Source organism: Moschus berezovskii, chromosome 18 (genome assembly GCF_049115385.1).
Source record: "Moschus berezovskii isolate FMDL1 chromosome 18, NW_MosBer_1.0, whole genome shotgun sequence".
Taxonomy (NCBI): Eukaryota; Metazoa; Chordata; class Mammalia; order Artiodactyla; family Moschidae; genus Moschus; species Moschus berezovskii.
In genome coordinates this window covers 25550903-25575280 of record NC_142477.1, presented here as the reverse complement: position 1 = coordinate 25575280, position 24378 = coordinate 25550903, and the positions used below count along the sequence as shown (strand labels likewise).

At 39.2% G+C, this 24378-nt stretch overlaps 1 protein-coding gene across 2 annotated transcripts in view; it reads left to right on the top strand.

Annotated features, from left to right (window-relative positions):
- CDH12 (cadherin 12) overlaps nucleotides 1-24378 on the top strand; it is a 322134-nt gene that overhangs the window by 272396 nt on the left and 25360 nt on the right. For both annotated transcript variants that reach the window (XM_088845562.1, XM_055422238.1), the window contains 2 exons: nucleotides 599-852; nucleotides 18051-18187. In XM_088845562.1, the coding sequence (XP_088701688.1) occupies nucleotides 599-852; nucleotides 18051-18187 (391 nt within the window). The remainder of the gene's footprint in view (nucleotides 1-598; nucleotides 853-18050; nucleotides 18188-24378) is intronic.

The window sequence follows — 24378 nt, the reverse complement described above, 5'->3', positions numbered from 1 at the left end:
CATTGGAGGCAGACGCTTTAACCTCTGAGCCACCAATTGATTATCTTTACAAGTTACCCAGGCACTTTTACAAGTGGTCGCTTCTTCTCTTAAGCTGTTTAACTTTTACTTCCCTTGAGCTGAGCTGAGCTGAGCTCAGTCGCTCAGTCGTGACCGACTCTTTGCGACCCCATGAAACACAGCACGCCAGACTGATGCTAAACCTGAGACTCCAATACTTTGGCCACCTCATGCGACGAGTTGACTCACTGAAAAAGAGTCTGACGCTGGGAGGGATTGGGGGTGGGAGGAGACGGGGACGACAGAGAATGAGATGGCTGGATGGCATCACCGACTCGATGGACATGAGTTTTAGTGAACTCCGGGAGTTGGTGATGGACAGGGAGGCCTGGCGTGCTGTGCTTCTTGGGGTCGCAAAGAGTCGGACACGACTGAGCCACTGAACTGAACTGAGGCCTCCCTTACTTCCCTTATCCACTGATTTTTAAAGGAAAATGACAATTTGCTACTAACTTGCAATTGCTCTGCAGCAAGGTCCATCATCCTCGCCACATCCTACATGAAAGTATCTCTCACTTTTGTTTTGTCCTCCCTATAGCCATTAGATTTTGAAACAAAGAAAGCTTACACTTTTAAAGTAGAGGCCTCCAACGTTCACCTGGACCACCGGTTTCACTCCGCGGGCCCTTTCAAGGACACGGCCACAGTGAAGATCAGCGTGCTGGATGTGGACGAGCCGCCAGTGTTCAGCAAGCCACTTTACACCATGGAGGTTTATGAAGACACTCCCGTAGGGACCATCATTGGTGCTGTCACTGCACAAGACCTGGACGTGGGCAGCAGTGCCGTTAGGTAAGAAAAAGCAGTGCTTTCTGTTCTATGTGTCAGAAAGAGAAAGAAAAGACTCTGACCAGGCTTGTATGAATGATTTAGTTATAGAATGCAATGCTTGAAAATGTAATGACTTTTCATGGTAAGTAGAATAAAGGAAGAGTCATTGGGCTTTCGTGATAGCTCAGCTGGTAAAGAATTCTCCTGCAATGTGGGAGACCTGGGTTCAATCCCTGGGTTAGGAAGATCCCCTGGAGAAGGGAACTGCTCCCCACTCCAGTATTGTGGCCTGGAGAATTCTATGGACTGTATAATCCATGGGATCACAAAGAGTCAGACACGACTGAGCAACTTAGGGTTTGAGCAAAAACATCTGATAGCAATCCCTGTAACGGGGTTTAATAGTGATCGGATGTTGGACTTGTCACTCAAGCTGATCAACCTAAGATTTTTGTCCACAAAAGGGATTTAGTAGTCAGCCTAAAAGGATGAGTCTCGCAAATAACGCTATTAAGATACGTTCACAGTGACCGAAATATCACATATACATAAAATACATTTTTCATTTATTCTAAAATCTCTCTCCCCTACCCAAAGTTTGTGTTTGGAAAAAGATTGTTCGACCATTCATAATTTGCAGTTCATTTTTTCACTGTGGCAATTGTATCTCCTGATAGAAGCACATTTGCAGTCAGATTTAAGGTAAGATGCATTGTGGAGTTGCTCGAAGTCCAGACTTGGCAAGGAGCTCCTTACTGGCATACAGCTGCTGAGTAGTGAGTCCAACAAAGCAATCAATAAGACAAAGCAAGAGTAAGAAAGTGTGAGAAAATACTCACTCTTTCCCCACCCATAGATCCCACTTATATTGGTCAGACATGGTCGTATTCCCTTTTTCTCACTTACAAATTGATCATGTAAGATATTTTGAGATTTGTTCTGATTCAACTTTGCTTCTTCTGGATACTTAATCTGTGCCATGTGTCAATGCACCTACAAAAAGGACAGGAGGGGTGGGGAATAAAAGAAAAGAAAAAGAACATATCTGTAAAACAGAAACAGACTCACAGACATTGTGGTTGCCAAGGGCAGGTGTGTTGAGGGCAGGAAGGATTGAGACTTTGGGATTAGCAGATGCAAACTAAAAAGGAGAGAGAGAGAGAAATGGGGTTTGTTCTGAATCTTCTAACGCTAAAGGGTCGAAGCTTAGTGTATAAAATCCAAACCAAAGAACACATTAAATAGCTTTTTAAAGCAATACAGTACTCTGTTGTCATAGGAAAAATACATGGATATATATAAGATTTTAAGTTGTGGGGTAATTTGTGATTTTTTTTTTTTTTAAAGGATCAACCTTACAGCAGTAGCCTCAACACATTCATAGCATAGAGAAAACTCTCAGGCAATGGCCTGAAAGCATGGAAGCTCTGCTCTTTGTATGTGTAAAATCTAACCCATAAATTGGCACGGACTCCTTCCTTCTTGAAGCATGTGTGTGATCAAGAGAGACTTCTAAAAGCACATTTGTCTTGAGAAACGTAAGAAAAAGTACCATTATTTAGCACCTTTACCTATCAGGTTGAATCCTGGTTCACTTCCTCATTGGGTTCAACTTATTATACATGCTCAGATTACAGCATGATTCACTTTCAGTTAAAGTCCAAAAAAGTCTGTTTATTATCAGTGTTCACAGGGGCATTCTCAAGAATCTGCTGCGTTAGTAGTTGTTACACATTAATCTGTCATCATTAATCAGTCTTGTTCCTGAACACCCCATGTGTGTTGCTAGTCATTGTAAAAGTAGAAAATGCCTGCTGAGTAGATTTACAGGTAATTTCAAGAATGTAAGCAGAACGGAAGAAACATTGAAGTTTGTAAAGAAAGCAGTAAAAAAAAGGGAAATAAATATGGATCGAAACTCTTTACACTTCAATAGATGAGAATTGTGGGACATGATATCTTAGGGGACATGCTAAGTTGCTTAATCTGCTATAAGTTCTATTTTTGAATACTGATCATAGCATGATAGGGTCAAGATAAGAATAAAATATTATTTTAATGAATTACTTAAAAAACCCCAGAGCATTTACAACTAAAATATATCACCCTGTAATTGTAAAGGTGGAAAATTCTGAAAGAGATGGGGATACCAGACCACCTGCCCTGCCTCTTGAGAAACCTGTATTCAGGTCAGGAAGCAACAGTTAGAACTGGACATGCCAGGTTCGACACATGATACAGGATGCTCGGGGCTGGTGCACTGGGATGACCTGGAGGGAGGATATGGGGAGGAGGGAGGTGGGAGGGGGGTTCAAGAAGGGGAACACATGTACACCCGGGGTGGATTCATGTCAATGTATGGCAAAACCAACCAATATATTATTGTAAAGTAATTAGCCTCCAATAAAAAAAAATAAATAAAAATTCAGAAATTAAAAAAAAAAATGAACTGGACATGGAACAACAGACTGGTTCCAAATAGGAAAGGAGTACATCAAGGCTGTATATTGTCACCCTGCTTATTTAACTTATATGCAGAGTACATCTTGAGAAATGCTGGGCTGGAGGAAGCACAAGCTGGAATCAAGATTGCTGGGAGAAATATCAATAACCTCAGATATGCAGATGACACCACCCTTATGTCAGAAAGTGAAGAAGAACTCAAAAGCCTCTTGATGAAAGTGAAAGAGGAGAGTGAAAAGGTTGGCTTAAAGCTCAACATTCAGAAAACTAAGATCATGGCATCTGGTCCCATCACTTCATGGCAAATGGATAAGGAAACAGTGAAAACAGTGTCAGACTTTATTTTTCTGGGCTCCAAAATCACTGCAGATGCTGATTGCAGCCATGAAATTAAAAGACGCTTACTCCTTGGAAGGAAAGTTATGACCAACCTAGACAGCGTATTAAAAAGCAGAGACATTACTTTGTCAACCAAGGTCCGTCTAGTCAAGGCTATGGTTTTTCCAGTAGTCATGTATGGATGTGAGAATTGGACTATAAAGAAGGCTGAGCACCGAAGAATTGATGCTTTTGAACTGTGGTGCTGGAGAAGAGTCTTGAGAGTCCCTTACACTGCAAGGAGATCCAACCAGTCCATCCTAAAGGAGATCAGTCCTGGGTGTTCATTGGAAGGACTGATGTTGAAGCTGAAACTCCAATACTCTGGCCACCTCATGCGAAGCGTTGACTCATGTGAAAAGACCCTGATGCTGGGAAATAATGAGGGCAGGAGGAGAAGGGGACGACAGAGGATGAGATGGTTGGATGTCATCACCGACTCTATGGACGTGGATTTGGGTGGACTCCCGGAGTTGGTGATGGACAGGGAGGCCTGGCGTGCTGTGATTCATGGGTTCACAAAGAGTTGGACACGACTGAGCGACTGAAATGAACTGAACTGAAAGGTAATGGTGAGAATTACAAACTTCCAATCATAAAGAAATAATTAGATCAAGACCCAAGTGTGTGGAATAAAGGAATGCTACACTGTAGAGAAATTCTCCAGCTACAAGCCTACCTTCTTTCTTTCTTTATTTTTCATGTCACACAAGCTAGTGTCTGACAAGTGCTACTTTGAACTAAGGAGCATCCTTAGTCTTATTTCTAATGGGTGGCAGCCTGATTCACTGAAGCTGTAGACACAGATGGATCTAATTGATTCTGTGAGGGATTGTCAAAAGACAGAGGTGGTTTAAATCAACATAAAAGTTGTCTTACTTTCATGTCCATGGAGGAAACAGTAGACTTGAATCAAGTCAGTTGAGGAATGTGGAGTATGAATCACTTCTAAGCCTGAAAACATGTTCGCTCACATAGGAATGATAGTAAAAAATGTTATGAAAAATAAGCATTAAAACAACACATTACTTGGCATGTGTAGGTATGTTCTGTTTGTTTTCCTTTGCTTTACTGCATATACTGCTTTGCATTACCCTTTTCATAGGATTATTGTGCCTGATATTAATTTAAGACTAGGATATTCCACATCACTGAGTATTTTATTAACATTATTATTTCATCATCACTTAGCATAGCAAAGAGCCAAAAAGCAATGGCTTTAACTGGGACTACACACCTTAGAAGAAAGATTCAGTTAGGTGTAATGTCCCCACAAATAATCCATGTCCTGTCTCCTCTTTCCATGAACTTAATTTCTAGCTATTGTTTCCTTTACATTTCTAGCCTTTGTCTTCTTGTTGTTATTTTGTCCTTAAATCCTGTCTCTTTGCCACCCTATGGACTGCAGCATACCAGGCTTCCCTGTCCTTCACTATCTCCCAGAGTTTGCTCAAACTCATCCATTGAGTCAGTGATGCTACCTAACCATTTCATCCTTTGCCACCCCCTTCTCTGTTTGCCTTCAATCTTTCCCAGTATCAGGGACTTTTCCAGTGAGTCCGCTCTTTGAATCAGGTGGCCAAAGTATTAGAGATTCAGCATCAGCATCTGTCCTTCCAATGATTATTCAGAGTTGATTTCCTTTAGACTCTCAAGAGTCTTCTCCAACATCACAATTCAAAAACATCAATTCTTTGGTGCTCAGCCTTCTTTATGGGCCAATTGTCACATCCCTATATGACTACTGGAAAAATCATAGCTTTGACTATATGGACCTGTGTCGGCAAAGTCATGTCTCTGCTTTTCAATACACCACTTAGGTTTGTCTCAGCTTTCTTTTCGAGAAGCAAGTTTTTTGTTTTTTTGTTTTTTTTAATTTTATGGCTGCAGTCATCATTTGCAGTAATTCTGGAGCCCAGGAAAATAAAGTCTATCATTGCTTCCACTTTTCCCCCTTCTATTCACCAAGAAGTGATGGGACTGGATTCCATGATCTTAGTCATTCTCAGTGCCAATTAGCTAACAGCAAATAGTGATGTTATCATTGCTTATTCTTTGGCCAGAGTTTTTTAAGCATCACAGTGATTATTTTATAGCAAGAGAATCTGAGGCCCAGGAAAACTCAGTTACCACTTCAGTAAAATGGGAAGGATCTCCTTGATGGTTCAGATGGTAAAGAATCTTCCTGCAATGCAGGTCACCCAGGTTTGATCCCTGGGTTGGGAAGATCTCCTGGAGAAGGGTAACCCCCTCCAGTATTCTTGCCTGGAGAATTTAATGGGCAGAGGAGCCTGGTGGGCTAGAGTCTATGAGGTTGCAAAGTGCCAGACATGACTGAGTGACTAATATGAACATAATTAGCTAGATTCTAATTGTTCTTCTAATAAGGGTTTATTGAGGCTTTATCTAGGTTTTTGCATTGCTTTGTAATTCCAGAATTTTGGGGAATACAAATAAAATTGAACAATTTTCAGTAACTTGTTAAAATAGAATGCCAAAACATGTCAGTAAAAAATGTACAATATTTAATTCTTTAATATGTGATAACCATGGACCTTATTATATGCCTGCAAGCATTCTAAACAGTTTACATATGTTCATCTTGCTTAAAACTTACAATAACTTTACTTGAACCTGAAAAGTGTTGTATTCAAGGATGTGAACATTGACATTGGTCAGGCTAGAAATATAAAATTAAAAAATACAGTTCTTATGCTGACATTTGTGTACATATGGGGAAAAAAAGGTTATTACTTGAAGTTCAGTACCTCTTATTTTTCTGGACAACTACAAAGCCCTTATGTACTGTGATTCATGTGCTCGCAAAGAGTCGGACACGACTGAGCGACTGAACTGATCTGAACTGAAGAATTTATTGACAAAATTCAGTGGATTTATGAATCAGATCTATAGCTCTAATTTTTAGAAGGATTGGGTCTTGATATCCAATGATGTATTTGCTTTTATTTTAAAACAAATTTTGCATTTTTGCAATGATATGACGGCTGAGTGTCCCGGTATTAGTTATGATATTGAATGTCTTGAAGCTATCTTTTTGTGCTTCAAGTAACTCCTTAGAATGAAGCAATGTCCAAGCCTATGTTTTTGTCTCATTGTTGTTGTTTTCTCTTTGTTTTTGGTCACACCACATGGCATGTGGGATCTTAATTCCCTGACCAGGGTTCGAACTCATGCCCCCTGCATTGGAATTGCTGATTCTTAACCACTGATGGCCAGGGAAGTCCCTAAGTCTATGTTCTTTATTACTTACCTAAATGTTTGGGGTTTGAATTTTGTCTGCTAAAGTTTCAGTTTCTTTGCTTTCTGTCAAAGGGTTGAGTGCTCTATTTAAGTGTAAATTTCACAACTCTTTCCCTTCTCTCTATAATTTACATAATTTTAGATAATAGCTTTTTTAAAAATCAGTTATTTAGAATTTTTATATTTTTGATTTTTTTAAAGATTGTTACTTCAAATATGTCCTAAACTGATATAAATATTTCACCATGAAAAATATTGTAATAGTCAGAATCCAGTTCATAAGCTGTCCAAGCTTATTTCTGAGTTAAGAGGATGTGAGTAATTTTCAGAGAAAAGGAGCTAACAAGTTGACAAATCACAAGGAAGAAGTGGAAGATTAGTTATCAGGAAGAAAAAAAAAAAGCAAACAGAAAATAAAACTTTCTTTCAAATGTGATGCCCATATTTGTGTATCAAATGTTAAATGAGTCTAGTTACAATGACATGTTTCTTCAGAGACATTGGCCACTGCATTCATTAAGAGTCAATAAATCCAACTTGATTTGCAACAACTGGCATTTGATTCAGTTAAAGGGAATAGTTGTGATATGGCTACATAAAAAGACTTCAGAATAAGTATGTCTGGATACTCAAAGATATAAAACAAATATTTCCAAGCTTGAAATGTGACCAGGTCATTATTAAGAGGAACAGTCAGATATCTTTATAAGATAACTCAATGCATACATACAAATACAAGATATTATGGATGGAATAATAAATCCAGCTAGGGCTCTAAAGAAACTTTCTGCATAATCATTAAAACAAACTACGATTATTTTATCCTTTTTGTTTGAGAAAGACTGTTAACGAAAATTCAAATAAGTAAATAAGATAAAAGAAGTAAGAATATAGAATTTTGTAATACTGCTGTTCAGTCCTTCAGTCATGTCCAGCACTTTGCAACCCTTTGGACTATAGTCAGCCAGGCTCCTTTGTCCATGGGATTCTCTAGGCAAGAATACTGGAGTGGGTTGTCGTTTCCCCCTCCAAGGGATCTCCCTGACCCAGGGATCAAACCCATATCTCCTGTGTCTCCTGCATTGCAGGTGGATTCTTTACCTGTTGAGCCATCAGGGAAGCCCCCCGATTTTTTTTTTTTTAAGGAAGCAACAAAGACTTCCTAGAGGGTTTTGGCAAGGCTTCATAGGAAGACCATGAGCAAAGGTATGATCACATAATTTACTCACTCAGCCAGGTATTACTGCTCATATTTCTAATACTGAAAAAAACTTTCACTACATGCTTGCTATCTAAGTTCTTAAGTGTGGAACCCATATTTAATCAATATTTACCTAAACTTAATTTTCTTTTCACTAGAGAAAGCTGCTTTGAGGTCCCTGCAGAATAAATCAAATACCAGTTTTAAAGCCTTGCGGGCAGAGGAGAGTTGACATTTAGTTTTGTAAGGCCATACACAGGCAGAAAACCATGTGTGACATTAAAAAATGACTAAAGAAAACAAAACAATCCTCATAATGAGGAGAGCTTAAGCCACATTGAAGAAAATAAAAAAGTATAACAGCTATGATTTCAATACTATGTAGATTATGGTATATTCCTTTATCATTAGAGACCTATTTGACACTTATTACATGTCTCGAGATGGAATTTAAAGGTAGATGAACTGTGCCTTTATTAATAATTTGATACTGTGTTTATCTTTTCATCAGACATTTCAAATAAACAAGGGAATCTATCTTAACTGATACATGACTTAATTCTGCTGAGAGAAAACTAAGAATGAAGAGGAGGATTAGAAAAAAAAAACTAGCAGGAAATTAGAACTACTATTTAACAAAGTTTGAAAGTTTGAGAGAAACGTATAGGGATTCCAAAGAAAACAATGTAATTGTGATGTTGATGAAGCAATTACACTCTAAGTGTTATGTGTGGCTAAGACCTCTGTAAAATGTTTATGGAAATAAATTGAACTGAATTTATTTTCATTTAGTTATCTGCAACCAGACATAATTTTTTAAAGGCAAACAAACATAAGAGAATAGTGAAGAGTGAAAATATTTTGAACTATTTTTAGTAATTTAACAAAATAATATTTCCTACCTGGACTTGAGCTAATACTTCTACATTTTATTGCTTAACAAATGAAATGTAATACTTTTAACATAACTCTGTGTCATTAAGTACTTTTGTATAAAATGTGTCTGAGAATTGGGACAGGGTCAAAGTTAGCTTTTCCATTAACTGTGAGAAAGTTATTAGGCAAATTAAAAGAAACAATTTTAAGGGAAATGCTTACCTAATGAAGAGAACAAAACTTCGAGACATTTCTGAAAACTCATTTACAGAAAAGTAATAAAATTGTTCTCTGTCAAGTGGTTTGTGCAGATTAAGTTAATGCATTAATTTTTGATTTCCATTCAATTATTAAAACAAATTTCTTAGTAAGTCACTATGCATATTAGGAACTATAGATTTGTATCATTTAGATCATAAATACCTTTTTCATTTGAATATCATCTTCTCACTTAATAAGTATAAGATGACTCAAACACAGTATCTGAAGGTTTTACTCATTTAAACTGGTGAGCTGGGCCAAGTTAGACATTTCATGTTATACTATTGTGATTAGTTGCAATTAACATATCTACTCTTAGACTGGATGTGGGCTATAGCAAAGTAAACTACTGATGGCTCACACTGGGATGGTGTTTTCCAGAAACTGATCAAAGTCATTTTAGAACTGGGTCATGTCTTCTCTGAAAATATCCAGGAAAGGTCAGAGTGTTTTCATTGTCAGTTCACTGATGATTGGTTCTTACCAGTATCTCCTAATTGTTATACTGGGCAAAATATCACACTAGAAAATGGTCATTGTCTCAAATTTATCATTCATTCAGGCATAGAGATTAATCAGTCACACTAAGTAAGATCGGACCTTAGGAAAATGCCAGGACCTAATATTAAGAGTTTGACCAGTTCCAGGAGGATGCTGAAGATATTTCACTAAGTAGAAAATATTAAGAAGGTGCTAAGCTTTCTGAACTTTGCAACCATGAAATTAAAAGATGCTTACTCCTTGGAAGGAAAGTTATGACCAATCTAGATAGTATATTATAAAGCAGAGACATTACTTTGCCAACAAAGGTCTGTCTAGTCAAGGCTATGGTTTTTCCAGTGGTCATGTATGGATATGAGAGTTGGACTGAGAAGAAAGCTGATCGCTGAAGAATTGATGCTTTTGAACTGTGGTGTTAGAGAAGACTCTTGAGAGTCCTTTGGACTACAAGGAGATCCAACCAGTCCATTCTAAAGGAGATCAATCCTGGGTGTTCATTGGAAGGACTGATGCTAAAGCTGAAACTCCAATACTTTGGCCACCTCATGAGAAGAGTTGACTCATTGGAAAAGACCCTGATGCTGGGAGAGATTGGAGGCAGGAGGAGAAGGGGACAACAGAGGATGAGATGGCTGGATGGCATCACTGACTCGATGGACATGAGTTTGAGAAAACTCTGGGAGTTGGTGATGGACAGGGAGGCCTGGCGTGCTGTGATTCATGGGGTCGCAAAGAGTTGGACACGACTGAGCGACTGAACTGAACTGGGCTGAAGCTTTCTGAAGATTCCCTGGTGGCTCGGTTGGTAAAGTATCTGCCTGCAATGAAGGAGACTCAGTTTCAATCCCTGGGGTGACAAGATCCCCTGGAGAAGGGAATGGCAACCATTCCAGTATGTTTACCTGGGAAATCCCATGGACAGAGGAACTGCGTGGGCTACAGTCCATGGTGTTCCAAGAGCCAGACATTACTTAGCAACTAAACCACCACCAAGCCTTCTGAGAGGATTACATACAAACAAAGGGTGTACCAACTTTACAAGATGATGGAGATAAAAGCTAGATGCCAGAAAATAGTGAATGAGGACCAAGCAAGAGCACTATTGCAAGAAATAAAGCCTGACACTGTTATAGTGGTTTGTGCTTCTAGGGTTTTTTGGGGGGTTTTGTAGCTCAGGAAGCTTTTTTTATTTTTTATTTTTGCTGCACTGGATCTTAGTGGTGGCATGCAGGATCTAGCTCTAGTTTCCTGACGAGGGATCCAATCTGAATCCCCTGCATCAGGAGGGTGAAATCTTAAACACTGGATCACAAGGGAATATCCTCAGATGTTTTAAAATTGAAAGATGTATATATTACCATTTAGTGCTCCAACAAAACAGACAATTATGTGTTAGGAAGAAGGATTTTTGTTTTAAATGAAAAATAATACAAAATAATGGATAATGTGGAAAGAGAGTCAGAGGAAAGCATACATACACATGCATGTACATGCATGTAAACATTCCACATGTGCGACTCTATAACTAGATATATATATCTTATTTAATCTGTACCACACTTTCCCTTACATGGATAGATCAGTATCATTTTCCAAATTTTATAGGAGACAAAGAGAACAGATAATAGAAAGATTCCTAACCTAATTGCACAAGTAAGTGAAGGAACTGGTATATCACCCTATTTATCTCTCCAAAAAGGTCATGTTCTTCATTCTATGTATATTACTTTGCCTCTCAGTGGTGGCTAATTTATGGAATGCAAACTTTATCTCAGTGTTAGACTGAAATAACTAAATAAATGATATTTGCCTGATCACTTTCTAATATATTGAATTTTGGTTTGATATATATACATATATGTATATATGTGTATGTATCAACAGAGATAGGCACATATTTTATGGATGCAATAGTTAAGTTCTTGAATTTTTAAACTCATTACTGGAAAAAATTAAAACTACAATTAAAAATGACCTGTGGGAATTCCCTGGTGGCACAGTGGTAAAGAATCTACCTGCCAGTGCAGGAGACGCAGGTTTGATTCCTGGTCTGGAAAGATCCTACATTCAACAATACAACTAAGTCTGTGGGCTACAATTGTTGAATCTGTGCTCTAGAGCCCAGAAACGCTGAGCTCATGCTCTGCAACAAGGGGAGCCACCAAACGGAGAAACCCTTGCACCACATCTAGAGAGTAGTTCCCACTCTCCCCAGCTAGAGAAAAGTCCATGCAGCGACAGAGACTCAGTACAGCCAAAACAAATAAAATATTTGTAAAAATTATTTTTAAAAAATGACCTATGAGTATATAGTGATTCATTGTACACATTTTCTGTCTGAATCAGCTTTATAAATTGTAACATGCTGTAAGTATTAACAAGAAGTAAGGTGATCAGTTTTTCCAATTTTTTTCTGGGATCAAGGAATTTTTCGGGCCTCAGGACACTCAGCGCTAGTACTGAGAAAGTCAGTCCTCACTCAGCAAACGTGAAATAGTGGATTGTCCTAAGTAAGACATTCTTAAAGCCCTAGATATGTTTCCTTGAAGTAGAAATATTCAACTATTCTATAGGTAGTAGGATCTGTGCATTGACTCAAGGTAAGGTTTAAGTTGCAGATGTTATGTGCAGATAACACCTCAGACCCTTGGCAACACAGAGATAAAGGGGCCACAAGTAATTTAGAGGGCATTGGGTAAGAAAGACAAACAGGCACAAAATGTGTATAATCTGTCTTATGTTTGCCAAAATCTGCAAAACAATTGGATGCTAAGGGCAGCAAAGAAGGACCTATTCATTGCATAGTTTTACAATCATTTAAATACAGAAGAACTCTAAATAATATCAGGCAGTTTAATTGGAGTAAATGAGAAAAGAAGAAAGGGATTCCTGAAACTAATGGAGATTCTACTTAAGGAATGGCAGCATGAGAATTTCTTCCAGTGAAACAAGCAAAAATGGTGAAAATTATACTAAAAACAGTTTGCTCTCTCTGGAAGATTTCCTAAAAGCATATAGCAAATGACGAAACATTTATGCAAGAAGATTGACTAAAACTTGTTAAGAACAGCAAGAGGCAGTGGCACTTGACCCAGGAGCTGCTTTCTCACTTCCACTCTCATCTGCCAGTTCAGCCGGATAGAAAATTCTCTCCGGACCCTGAACAGAATGGTTGAGAAAAGATGGCTCCTCTGTCCTCCGCTGTCAATCATGGGATATATCATCTTTCTGGGAGGGGCAGGATGCCACTGTTTTCAATCTCCACCTCTGAGTTCTCAGAAGAGAAATTCCTAGTTGAGCAGTTGGCCGCTTGCTTCCTCCACTCAATCCCACTCACAGGGCAGAAGTCCTCTCCCAGGCAGGATGAAAATTTGGAGTCTAGTCACCCTCACTTCATGTTGTTTGTTTCATTCCTAGAGAGTCTAAATGAGAATGAAAAGAGAAGACCATCCTGTCTCCATCCAGGACCTGTAGAAGTTAGAGAATTTCCCAGGGTAAAAGCGTCTGTAGGACTAGACAACTTTAGCTCTTCTCCAAATATTTGCTGCCCTTTATTTCCCAGCTTTAACAGACATAAAATTATAAAGGTATTAATTTAAAAAATGTTTTACTAAATTTTTTGCTATATCAATATATATAGATTGTTGTTTAGTTGATAAGTCGTGTCTAACTCTCTTGTGACCCCCTGGATGGTAACCTTCCAGGTTCCTCTGTCCATGGGATTTCCCAGGCAAGAATACTGGAGTGGGTTGCCATTTCCTTCTCCAGGGGATCTTCCAGACTCAGGGGTCAAACCTGTGTCTCTTCAGTGACTGGTGGGTTCTTTACCTCTGAGCTACCACCAGGAAAAAAATATGTTAATATATATGTATATGTGTATATGGGCTTCCCTTGTGGCTCAGCTGATAAAGAATCCAACCGAAATACGGGAGACCCCAGTTCAATCCCTCGGTCAGGAAGATCCCCTGGAGAAGGAAATGGCAACCCATTCCAGTATTCTTACCTGGAAAATCCCATGGATGGAGGAGCCTGGCAGGCTACAGTCCATGGGTTGCAAAGAATTGGACAGAACTGAGCGACTTCACTTTCACTTTTCACTTTCACTCATTGGAGAAGGAAATGGCAACCCACTTTAGTGTTCTTGCCTGGAGAATCCCAGGGACGGGAGAGCCTGGTGGGCTTCCGTCTATGGGGTCACAGAGTCGGACACGACTGAAGTGACTTAGCAGCAGCAGCAGCACATAGGAATAAAATTTCTATATTTTATTAGAATTAAGTTAGCATAAATTTCAATCTACGTTAAACAGTATACAGTACAACCTGGAGCAGATAAAAAGAAAATAACTAAAAATATAGAGTATAACATTATTATTTAATAAAAGAATTAGTATTCCATTGGAATAATATGCACACAATGCAAAAGGAAGTAGCAGAGGAGAAATCCAGAAACACCACACCTTCACAATCTTCAATCTATAGAAGTGAAATTTCCAGGTAGTTGGAGCTTACCCCAAGTAATGAATTAAATGAAAAAAAAAAAGAACTAATAAGTTTAAAACATCTTAAAACTTACCACCTACAGCACAACTTGAATATATGAAAATGATTGAATTGTTCAGTTTAAATTGGGAAATTGTATAATATGTGATGTGCTAGTCGTTCTGTTGTGTCTGACTCTTTGTAACCCCATAGACTACAGCCCACCAGGCTCTTCTGTTCATGGAATTCTCCAGGCAAGAATGCTGGAATGGGATGCCAATCCCTTCTCCAACAGTATGTGGATAAAGCTATTATTTAAAATAGGGTTTAGGAAAAAAGGAAGCATATGTTTGAAAAGTGAGACTTTATTGTAGTGCTCAGAGCAAAATATGTTTGTTAAGATCAGAACAGAACGATCATAGGAAACAATAATTAAAAAAAAATTCCATCCATGAAAAGTGCATGGGAATTCCATCCATTGTGTATGGATATTAGTAATAGAAACTCAGCACTGCAAGCTATATTCAGGCTCTCCAGTCACACTTAGATTTAATGCTCTACCATATATGCACCAAACATGAATATTTTTACATCAGTATTTGATTCCTCTTGGTGCTTATCGTTTTCTGAGGAAACCCATTATGACCGTGTGCAGCTCTGACATCAAAGTCTTCATTCTATTTATCCAAAATAATAATTCCTATAGATTCCATTTTCCTGTCCTATCTCCATCACACTGAGACATGACAAGTAAATCTGACACCCGCTTCACATGAGTATCCTGGTCAAAGTAAAGGCCACCAGCATGCTTCGTGTTTTCTTTCCTTCAGCCTGTATGTGAATGTGTTCTAAATCATTTCAGTCGTGTCTGACTCTTTGCAACCCCAAGGACTGTAGCCCACCAGTCTCCTCTGTCCATGGGATTCTCCAGGCAAGAATACTGAAGTGGGTTGCCGTGGCCTCCTCTAGGGGATCTTCCCGGGCCCAGGGATCAAACCCACATCTCTTATGTCTCCTGCATTAGCAGGCAGATTCTTTACAACTAGCACCACCTGGGAAGCCCAGCCTGCATAGCCCTAGTTATTTCAACCACTCACAACGCATTGAATTAAATCTCTTCCCAGCTCTAGTGACTCTCTTTGTCTCTTGGCATGATTCTGGTTTACAGGAAATGCTTACAGTCTTGTCCCCTTCAATACATTTACCCTCTGCCTTAAAAGTGATTAACAGTTATCCCATACCCTACTTATACCCTTTGAACTGTTCATTAACTACAAGATCACGTTTTATCTCTTTAATATAATTTACAAGACCCTCCTTGACATTAATAGCTTATCTGTCTTTCAGGTTATTATTCCTTTCATATATTTTACAGAAATTCCTAACAGCTTATAGTTTCCCACAAAATCTCTATGGTTTTCCTACTGGTGTTGATGTTCCTAAAATACCTTTCCTCTTCCTTTGTCTGCCTCCTTCTTATAAATAATTCCTTTATAGCCTTCTGAAAGTGAAAGGGGGCTTCCCTGATGTCTAAGACTGTAAAGAATCTGCCTTCAATTCAGGAGACCTGGGTTCGATCCCTGGGTCAGGAAGATCCCTTAGAGAAGGAAAGGGTTACCCACTCCAGTGTTCTTGCTTGGAGAATTCCAAGGACAGAGGAACCTGGTGGGCTTGGTTTTGCAGTCTATGGTTTTGTTGCTGCTGTTGATGTTGCTAAAATATCTTTCCTCCTCTCCTTACTTTGTCTGCCTCTCTCTTCTCATAAATAATTCCTTTATTGCCTTCTAATGCCAGTCAAACATCATGTGCAGGAAGGTTTGCCCGAACCAATAGGTATTGAACCAGGGATCTTCTTTGTACTCCTGTATTGTCTTTTCTGTCCTTCTATCAAACATAATAATCCTCTTTATATACATTCTTCCAACTCGACTCATTATTTGTGAGCTTTATACTTTATAATTTCCTTTGTGATTCAATCCTACTACAATGTCTGCAGCATAGTGGGCACTCAGCAAATATTTAGTGAATTCTACCATTAAACACCGGGCTTCCCTGGTGGCTCAGAGGTTAAAGCGTCTGCCTCCAATGCGGGAGACCCGGGTTCGATCTCGGGGTCGGGAAGATCCCCTGGAGAAGGAAACGGTAACCCACTCCAGTATTCTTGCCTGGAGAACCCCAGTCTACCTCAAACTAGGCATGATACCAAGTTGAATAAAGGTGTTGAAAATGGGTACTGTGAGAAGATGCTTTTTTGTTCCAAAAAGGGCATCTTGCAAATAGAATGAAGCTCATTATATGCTGTACTCTCTGACTTTTAAGTTGATTTATAATTTTTAAGATCATTTCTGTGAGACAGGATGCTACACTGAACTCATAAAGCATCAATGCATTTAAAAAATCAACAATGGAAATATCAAAGGCAGATAAAAAGCTTGGTTCTTACTCTGATCCTATCAGTTACTAATGAATACTGACAAGTTATAAATCTCCACCTATAAAGACAAACTAGTTTTGATCTAGTTCTAAAATGTTATGCACACTGTCCCAATTTTAAGTAACCTGTTTGTCAAGATTAAAACTTGCTGTTTTGAAACACAAGCCTTAATTAACATTTCATGATGACCTGGGATTTAGAGGGACTGACTACAATGATGTCATCTGTCTTCAGCCACTGTTTGTTAAGGACCTCACCTTGATTCTCTAATCACAAAAATGGTGATAAATATATTGTGCATTTAGCCTTTTGATTAGCAGAGCCTTTTCACTTAAAATGGTCCATTTAAAATTGGTAAGACTACACAATGATAATTATGTGGGAAACATTTATGACCTGGTTCAAATATCAGCTGTAAAGCTTTCTAGTTTGTGAACTTCAGGAGTTTCCTCACCTGTGGAATGAGGAGATTAATAATATCATTATTTAGGGCTGTTGTGAGAATTTATTAACATATGTAAATATTTAGAGCAATACCTGGCACAGGGAAAGATTTCAAAATGTCTGTTAATATGATGATTGAAAATATACCTTTAAAATAATTTTACATACATCACTCTATGTGTTCACTGCTACATAAAGATTTATACAAACGCAATTTTTTTAAAAAATTCGTATTCTTGGATTTCTTATTCCAAGTGTTTTACATAAAGCAAGCAGATCACTTACTATCAAGGAGTTTGGCTAATAAAGAACATAAAGAGACAGTATAGCCAAGGTCACTTTTTTTAAGAAACTTGTTCTGATACTTAAGAGTAATAAAACAACCATGGTCCTTTTTTGTGTGTTTGAAGAAAATATTTCTGTGCAATTATAGCACCTGTCAGTTTAAAAATTCCCCTTAGTTTCCCTAACATGATTTTCTTTTTTTTTCTGTCCATGGAAACAAAGATGCTACCTCTGTTCTGACCTAAGTTCTTTGTAGTTGTTTCCAGATGCCTGCCCCACCCCCAGCTCTTCCCACAGCCACCATTAAGGAATCTTTTACTGCTTGAAAAAGTTTTAATATTCAGCAGGTTAAGGAAACCCATGGTCAGCTTTAGAATTTTAGTCTCTGCTGAGCTTTCAAGGTGTCAAGACCCTAAAATAATATGAACAGCAGGAGTACTAAATCTTTCATTATTCCCAGTTTCCCCTTGAGCATACTGACTTTGCAATAAAGAAGCTGTCACTTACACTCTTCTTTATTGCAAGGAGGGTAATAGCTACAGGGAGAAAAATAAGGAACTGTGTCAAGTTAGCCTGACTGCCATTATGATGAACGTGTAATCATTGCACATTTGCATCTCCTCTTTTTATCCACAGGTACCTCATAGATTGGAAGAGTGATGGGGACAGCTACTTTACAATAGATGCGACTGAAGGAACCGTCGCCACTAATGAATTACTAGACAGAGAAAGCACCGCGCAGTATAATTTCTCCATAATTGCGAGTAAAGTTAGTAAGTATGGCGTGGACGGAATCAATGTTATACTGCAGTCCTTTGAATTTCACACTCTTAAACGAGTCCCTGCTGAGCTGTTTTTCAGTTTTGGACTGACAGCTGAGTGGTCTCCAGGGGAAACTCAGAAACCTGCTCCTTTTCCTCATAGCCTGAGTCCAGAAAAATTGTGACAGCTGCCACTGCACCTTGTTTGCACGACGGCAGGAATATCTAGCAGTGCTTTTCATGGTGTGAGCTCACTTCTTTCCACCTTGTAACCTTAAAATCTGCCATAATTCTAATGTCTTTCCATATTGCACCCCTGTATATATTATGCAGAGTTTCATAGGCCAGGCAGGAAGGAATCATCATCACATAAAATCACCTATTCTGAAATAGTTTTTGAAGTTAAAGAGAGCATAATTTTATTTATTTATTTACTTTTACTGTGTCATGTAGCATGTGGGATCTCCATTCTAGGGACTGAACCTGTGCCCCCTGGATGCTCAGAGTCTTAAGCACTGGCCCACTGAGAGAAGTCCTAAAGAGAGCATTTATAAAGTCACCCTTCTTCTTTCTCTCTTCTTTTGTTAGTGTATGAACACCACTGTGGAATATACAGGAGTTTTAAGTGCAGTTCTTCAAGGAATCATTTGGAATCTATAGGCTTGTTAGGCTTTACTCCTTGTGCTGGCTTCTGCATGGTTCAGAATCCTCTAGACTGTGATTGTAGGTCATGTGTGTTTGGCTGGACAGTGGAGGATATTATCAAGGTAATAAGTTTCCTAAGGTAGGAGTGGAGACATTGGCTAGGGTAGGAGTGGAGACATTGGCTATCAACATAGTTGTCTATAATGGAAGTGCATCATAGCAGTTCTTCTGCATAAGGTCTATTGAAAGATTTGAGGAAATTCCTTCTAAGTATTTTGTATATTCAGTTCAGTTCAGTCTCTCAGTCGTGTCCGAATCTCCGCGATCCCATGAATCAGCACGCCAGGCCTCCCTGTCCATCACCAACTCCCGGAGTTCACTCAAACTCATGTCCATCGAGTCGGTGATGCCATCCAGCCATCTCATTCTCTGTCGTCCCCTTCTCCTCCTGCCCCCAATCCCTCCCAGCATCAGGGCCTTTTCCAGTGAGTCAACTCATCGCATGAGGTGGTCAAAGTATTGGAGTTTCAGCTTTAGCATCAGTCCTTCCAATGAACACCCAGGATTGATCTCCTTTAGAATGGACTGGTTGGATCTCCTTGCAGTCCAAGGGACTCTCAAGAGTCTTCTCCAGCACCACAGTTCAAAAGCATCAATTCTTTGGCGATCAGCTTTCTTCACAGTCCAACTCTCACATCCGTACATGACCATGGGAAAAACCATAGCTTAGACTAGACGGACCTTTGTTGGCAAAGTAATGTCTCTGCTTTTTAATATGCTATCTAGGTTGGTCATAACTTTCCTTCCAAGGAGTAAGCGTCTTTTAATTTCATGGCTATAATCAGCATCTGATGGGACCAGATGCCATGATCTTTGTTTTCTGAATGTTGAGCTTCAAGCCAACCTTTTCACTGTACATAGGAAAGTGTTTATCACACTCGGTTGTCTGACTCTTTGAAACTCCATGGACTATAGCCCACCAGGCTCCTCTGTCCATAGGATTTCTCAGGCAAGAATGCTGGAGTGGGCTGCCATTTTCTTCTTCAGGAGATCTTTCTGACCCAGGGATCAAATCTGTGTCTCCTCTATTGGCAGCCTGGTTCTTTACGACTCAGTCACTGGGGAAGCCCATTTTATATATTCTAGTGTGTATATGTTAATACCAAACTCCTAACTTATCCCTTCTCCAATTTTCCCCTTTGCTAACCATAAGCTTGTTTTCTAAGTCTGTGAGCTTATTTTTGTTTTGCAAATAAACTCACTTTTATTATTTTTTTAGATTCCACATAAAAGTGATATCATATATTTAACTTTGGCTTTACTTCATTTAGCTTAATAATCTCTAGATCCATCCATGTTGCTGCAAATGTTATTTTTTCACATAAATCTCTCATATACCTCCAGTTGATAAGAGAGCACTCCCCTTTTTGCTACTGCTTCTAGGATCAAAATGGACTAAGTGGACTGCCCAAGTACTAAGTCTCTTCATGTAATTTTTGAGTTATTTGGTGTTGGCATTCTGAGCATCCCATCTGCCCATGAACTTGTTATGAGCACCCAGTGGTAGACCCTACAGCTTCTTAATTTCAGATCCAGGGCCCCTTGTGCCTGGGTGATTGTTTTCTTGGGAGAGTTCACAGCATGGTTTCTCAATTCCACCTTTCTATTGTGTCCACTCGATCCTGAGGAAATTCACACATCCCTGCCATGCTAAACCCGTACACTGAAGGCTGCTTCTCTACTGTATGCTTTCTCTGTCCTGCTGTCTCCTTTCAAATCTGCCTTCCTTGTTCAGTTAGCCTCTCTGAGTGGATCATCCAGTCAGCTGCCTGAACAGACATGGAATGTTAGCTTGGCCTGTTCTCTTTAAATGCTTTTCTGATTTAAAGTTTCCTTTCCTGCTAGATATCTTTCTTCCTTCCCACATCACCTCCTATTATGGTTCATATGTTATTCATCATCTTTTTCACACTTTCAATTATTTCAACTCTGAATTACTTCCTTCATCCATAATACTGGGGCAGTTTAACCATACTATAGTTAGAAAATAAACTTTAGTTTTCTGAGATCTTTGACAAGTAGAGTGAAAATGAGATATCTAAGTTATGGGGTAGAAGACCTCTATGAACTACATTATATTCACTCTGATGATTTGGATGTATTAGGTCATAACTGACCAGAAGTGAAAAAGTTGGCTTAAAGCTCAACATTCAGAAAACTAAGATCATGGCATCTCGTCCCATCACTTCATGGGAAATAGATGAGGAAACAGTGGAAACAGTGTCAGACTTTATTTACTGGGCTCCAAAATCACTGCAGATGCTGATTGCAGCCAGGAAATTAAAAGACGCTTACTCCTTGGAAGGAAAGTTATGACCAACCTAGATAGTATATTGAAAAGCAGAGACATTACTTTGCCAACAAAGGCCCGTCTAGTCAAGGCTATGGTTTTTCCCGTAGTCATGTATGGATGTGAGAGTTGGACTGTGAAGAAAGCTGATTGCCGAAGAATTGATGCTTTTGAACTGTGGTGCTGGAGAAGACTCTTGAGAGTCCCTTGGACTGAAAGGAGATCCAACCAGTCCATTCTAAAGGAGATCAGTCCTGGGTGTTCATTGGAAGGACTGATGCTAAAGCTGAAACTCCAATACTTTGACCACCTCATGCGAAGAGTTGACCCATTGGAAAAGACTTTGATGCTGGGAGGGATTGGGGGCAGGAGGAGACAGGGATGACAGAGAATGAGATGGCTGGATGGCATCACCAACTCGATGGACATGAGTTTGAGTGAACTCCGGGAGTTGGTGATGGACAGGGAGGCCTGGCATGCTGTGATTCGTGGTGTTGCAGAGAGTCAGACATGACTGAGTGACTGAACTGAACTGAAATGAACTGACCAGAAGTAGCTTATTCAAATAATTTCTATTTTTAAAGACCTATTGTCTATAATAAAATAGTTTTCATTAAAGCTATTCTGTGTCACCTAACCTTTCTGTTAATACACATGGAAAATGTTTATTTCTTTTTTTAAGGCAGATATTAGATCCAGTACCTTAATTCAAGATGAAAGTCTGCCTCTAGTTCTTCACTCACCGGTACTATAGCTCTAAAAGTTCTCCTTCTCCCCATGGGGTACAAAAGCCACCAAAAACATCATCGTGGTGTGAGGGCACCTGTAGTAGCAGTTTCGACACTTCAGCTCAGAGCCTGGACTTTAACCATTTGGAGAATGTAAGGGGAGTAAGCACTTTACAACACAAACGTCATTGTTCCTAAATTGGTCATTTTTCAAACTTAGAAAACCAGATTTTTTAAAAATTTATTTTATGTTGAAGCACAGTTGATTAATGATATTGTGCTATTTTCAGGCCATATTTTGTTAATTATCAGTATAATTAGGGCACACAGCGACTCCACTCCAGTCTCTACCTTCTATGTCAGGTCAGTTCAGCTCACTCATGTCCAGCTCTTTGAAATCCCCTGGACTGCAGCACGCCAGGCTTTCCTGTCCATCGCCAAGTCCCAGAGCTTGCTCAAACTCATGTCCATTGAGTTTGTGATGCCATCCAACCATCTCATTCTCTGTTGTCACCTTCTCCTCCCGCCTTCAATCTTGCCTAGCATCAAGGTCTTTTTAAGGACTCAGTTCTTTTCATCAGGTGGCCAAAGTTTTGGAGTTTCAGCTTCAGTGTCAGTTCTTCCAATGAATATTCAGGACCGATCTCCTTTAGGATTGACTGGTTTGATCTCCTTGCAGTCCAGGGGAATCTCAAGAGTCTTCTCCAACACCACAATTCAAAAGCATCAATGCTTTGGTGCCCAGCTTTCTTTATGAACCAACTCTCACATCCATACATGACTACTGGATAAAACCATAGCTTTGATGATGGACCTTTGTTGGCAAAGTAATGTCTCTGCTTTTTAATATGCTGTCTAGGTTGGTCATAGCTTTTTTCCAAGGAGCAAGCATCTTTTAATTTCATGGCTGCAGTCACATCCTATGTACTTTTTACCTAAATGCAGCTTAGGAAACCCCACAGTGTGGAGTCTCATCAGTTATGTTGGCACTCACTGGGACATATGCAGAACTGGGACTTAGACTCACAACCCATCCATATGCACACCTTGTAAGAGCGCGGCTGGCTAATATTTCTAAATTATCTACTTCAATCCACTCCATTGTCTATTCAAAGACTACTGAGAGGAATTTAGCATCTTCAAAGAAGTCTGGTGAGACAAACATTATGCACCTTACACCTCCATGGAAAGGAAAGAGGCTAAGATTGGGGGCGGAAGGAGAAGGGGATGACAGAAAATGAGATGGCTGGATGGCATCACCGACTCGATGGACATGAGTTTGAGTGAACTCCGGGAGTTGGTGATGGACAGGGAGGCCTGGCGTGCTGTGATTCATGGGGTCACAAAGAATCGGACACGACTGTGCGACTGAACTGAACTGAACTGAAGCACATATCATGTGGTAATTAATGATTCTGCAATAAGAGTAGGTTATTGTGGGTTTTATTTGAGCTCACAGAGTTTAAAAGTCAACTTTATTTAAATTTTAATATATAAGGTTGCTTTCTCTGCTCAAACTAGACAGCCTGAGCAGGAAATTAATGTCATGGTGAATGACTATGAAATAAATAGCCCACATTTGCCTTGCCAAGTGGAAAAAAATTGTGTAAATGTACCTTACTGCAGATTATACTAGCATATGCCTTGGCCCTAACCCTTCTATAAAAACTCTCAGATGAAACGAAATGGTACAATGATTGAACAACTTCCAATTAATTAAAAAGCAGTCATTAATCAGTGTTACAACAGTTGGTGGTCCAAATAATTTTATTAGACCCCTAATAATTCTTGAATGCATTACTGCTTTGCTGTTTTTATGATACTAATCTTGCGAATTGAAAAAAATGTGGAAGTCTCAAAAATTCACTTCATTCAAATTATCAGAAACTTTCAACAGCAAATGTTTCTAGCTTTTTGTGTTTTTTGAGAGTGTTAACTATAGCACATATTACTATACAAAGATAATTATAAATAACTACATTAAAGCCTTAGAAAATTTACGAAGTTATAAAAGGATGATACCAGAGACTATTCTTATTTTCTTGATTGTGTTAGTTATCCAGATGGTGATACATTGTTCCCATTCATTGTGGAACAGATCAGAAATCAGTGATAGACTTACTAAGTGCTATATTTGGGGAATATGTTGTATGTTAGTACACCATTATAAGCTGGGATTAAACTGTAAGGTAATTAATTTTAAGGTTATTTAACTTATAACTCGGAGAAGGCAATGGCAAGCCACTCCAGTACTCTTGCCTAGAAAATCCCGTGGACGGAGGAGCCTGGTGGGCTGCAGTCCATGGGGTCGCTACGAGTCAGACATGACTGAGCGACTTCACTTTCACTTTTCACTTTCACACATTGGAGAAGGAAATGGCAACCCACTCCAGTGTTCTTGCCTGGAGAATCCCAGGGACGGGGGAGCCTGGTGGGCTGCCGTCTATGGGGTCACACAGAGTCGGACACGACTGAAGTGA